Source organism: Gekko japonicus, unplaced genomic scaffold, assembly GCF_001447785.1.
Source record: "Gekko japonicus isolate JY-2015 unplaced genomic scaffold, Gekko_japonicus_V1.1 scaffold1612, whole genome shotgun sequence".
NCBI classification, from domain to species: domain Eukaryota; kingdom Metazoa; phylum Chordata; class Lepidosauria; order Squamata; family Gekkonidae; genus Gekko; species Gekko japonicus.
In genome coordinates this window covers 128,770-131,372 of record NW_015168097.1, presented here as the reverse complement: position 1 = coordinate 131,372, position 2,603 = coordinate 128,770, and the positions used below count along the sequence as shown (strand labels likewise).

Genomic DNA, 2,603 nt, shown 5'->3' with positions numbered 1-2,603 from the left:
CTTAAAGAGATGGGAGTACCAGACAACCTCACATGTCTCTTGAGAAACCTGTATGAGGGTCAAGAAGCGACAGTTAGAACCAGATATGGAACAACTGATTGGTTTAGCATAGGAAAAGGAGTACGACAAGGATGTATATTGTCACCTTGCTTATTTAATACATATGCAGAGTACATCATGCAAAATGCTGGCCTGGATGAATCACAAGTGGGAATTAAGATTGCTGGAGAAAAGATCAACAACCTTAGATATGCAGACGATACCACTCTGATGGCAGAAGTGAAGAGAACCTAAAGAGCCTCTTGCTCAGGATGAAAGGGGAGAGCGCAAAAGTGGGCTTGAAGCTCAACATAAAAAAACCCTAAAATCATGGCATCTGGCCCCATCACTCCATGGCAAATAGAAGGGGAGGTCGTGGAAGTAGTGACAGACTTCACGTTCCTGGGATCCCAGATCACCACAGACTGTGACAGCAGCCATGAAATTAAAAGATGCCTGCTCCTTGGGAGGAAAGCGATGGCAAACCTAAACAGCATGATAAAAAGTAGAGACATCACCCTGCCAACAAAAGTCCGCATGGTCAAAGCAATGGTATTCCCAGTAGTCATGTATGGCTGCGAGAGTTGGACTATAAGGAAGGCCGAGCGCCGAAGAATAGATTCTTTTGAACTATGGTGCTGGAGAAGACTCTTGAGAGTCCCTTGGACTGCAAGAAGATCACTTGCAAAATCCCAGCACCGATACATATGGTAATTCAGAATGCCAAAATCTACAGAGAAATTCAGAAGAGAATTTGGAAAAAAACAAACCCACACATATTGATAATGGGGGTTCATTGTGTGCCTGTGCCCCTGTTGGGAAAAAGAGAGATTCTACCAGGAAAAAGCATCCGCCAGTATTTTGGGTTTTTTCAAAAAGGGAACAGTGGGTATGTGTGGTTGGGCAGAGCAGCCAACTCCTATGGGGCAAGTACTGAAAAATCAACTGGGGGCAGCTAAACTGATGGGGAGCAGTGTTCCCTCTAAGCTGAGTTAGTGTGAGCTAGCTCACAGTTTTTTAGCCTCCGGCTCACACATTTTTGTCTTAGCTCAGGAAGGATGGGGCTCCAGAACACACTAATTTATGCAGTAGCCAAATCACCTGCTCACAACTTTAATGCCGGTAGCTCACAAAGTAGAATTTTTGCTCTCAGGACTCTACAGCTTAGAGGGAACATTGGTGGGGAGTGAAAACAAAGAGGGCCCTGGGTAGCTTGGGGCTAGGGTTGCCACCACCCCCGGTCACGGTGGAGGGTTTTCCCCAATTTCAGGATACTGGCCTTTACTGTAAACCTGTATTCAAGGGAGGGGGGGGGTCAGGTCTCCCGCTATAGTGGAAGACCTACCAGACATTTCTCCCAGCACTTCACAGACTGGGGAGAAGGGTGAAAATATGGGGGCACATCGCCATCCTGTCACTTTCAGCACCAAATTAGAAGTGATGTCATCACCCCGGGGGCAACACTCTGGGATTTGCACATAAAGGTTTTGGCAAGCTCCCGGAGCAACCCCCAGAGCAATTGGGGGGGGGGCGCACCCATCGTCACTTCCCAGTTGTCCCCCAAGGGTTAGGCAGCAGTGGCTGGCTACCCTGCTTCAGGGTGGCACAAATATTATTTCGGATCATGACGACGCAGGGGAGGAAATTTCTCCACCTCGTGCAACCGATCTGTTGCAACGATCTCGTCAGGAAAAAACAAAGCTGTACTCCGTCGGGTTAAGAAGATAACAAGGGCCCTGCTGGATCGGGTCAGAAGTCATAATATTTCTCACAGCGGCCATCCCCTGGGGTTGAATGTCCTTCATCCCCTGGGGTTGCCAGCTCCATGTTGGGAAATTCCTGGAGATTTGAGGGATACCGCCTGGGAAGGGTGAGGTTTGGGGAAGAAAGGGACCTCGGCAGGGTATAATGCCATAGAGTCCAGCTGCCCAGTGCCCAGGCAGCCATTTTGTCCAGGATAGCTGATCTGTGTGGTCTGGAGATCAGTTGTACTTCCAAGTAGTCTCCAGGCCTCCCCTGGGGATTTCCTTCAGGAGTTGATAAGTAGGGATTGATAAGAACTGGGGTTGCTACACACTCAGATAATGCAAATATTGTGAAACGAATTCTTCATTGCACAGTATTCGTTAGCATGTGAGCGATAACAGAAGGAAATTTTCTACAGAAATGACTACAGTAAACATTTTTGCAACTTATCTTTATTGACTCTTCGTTATTTTTGTCACGGATGTTGTTTTTGGAATTCCACTCACCTGGGGATTGGCATCCCCAGGGTGAAGACCTGTGGAACTGAGATGGAAGGGCCCTTGTTTTGTTCTCTTCGTTGCTGTTCACCTGCTTGATCGACTCTTCCTGTCTGACGACCTGCTTTGTGTTCTTGTTTAGTGGCGAAAGCGGAGCCGGGAAGACGGTGGCTGCCAAGTACATCATGGGCTACATTTCCAAAGTATCCGGGGGTGGAGAGAAAGTGCAGGTGGGTGTTCTTGGTGGGCGGGTATCTTTTCTCGACTTCTCCCCTGCCCACCTCAACCCCACTTCCCTCCCCCTCCCAAGTCTTTACTTCC

General features: G+C 48.4%; 1 protein-coding gene across 1 annotated transcript in view; it reads left to right on the top strand.

The window, feature by feature from the left end:
- Window positions 1-2,603, top strand: part of MYO1F (myosin IF) — a 106,245-nt gene that overhangs the window by 51,802 nt on the left and 51,840 nt on the right. Inside the window, exon 5 of the mRNA XM_015414755.1 lies at window positions 2,425-2,512. Within this exon, the coding sequence (XP_015270241.1) occupies window positions 2,425-2,512 (88 nt within the window). The remainder of the gene's footprint in view (window positions 1-2,424; window positions 2,513-2,603) is intronic.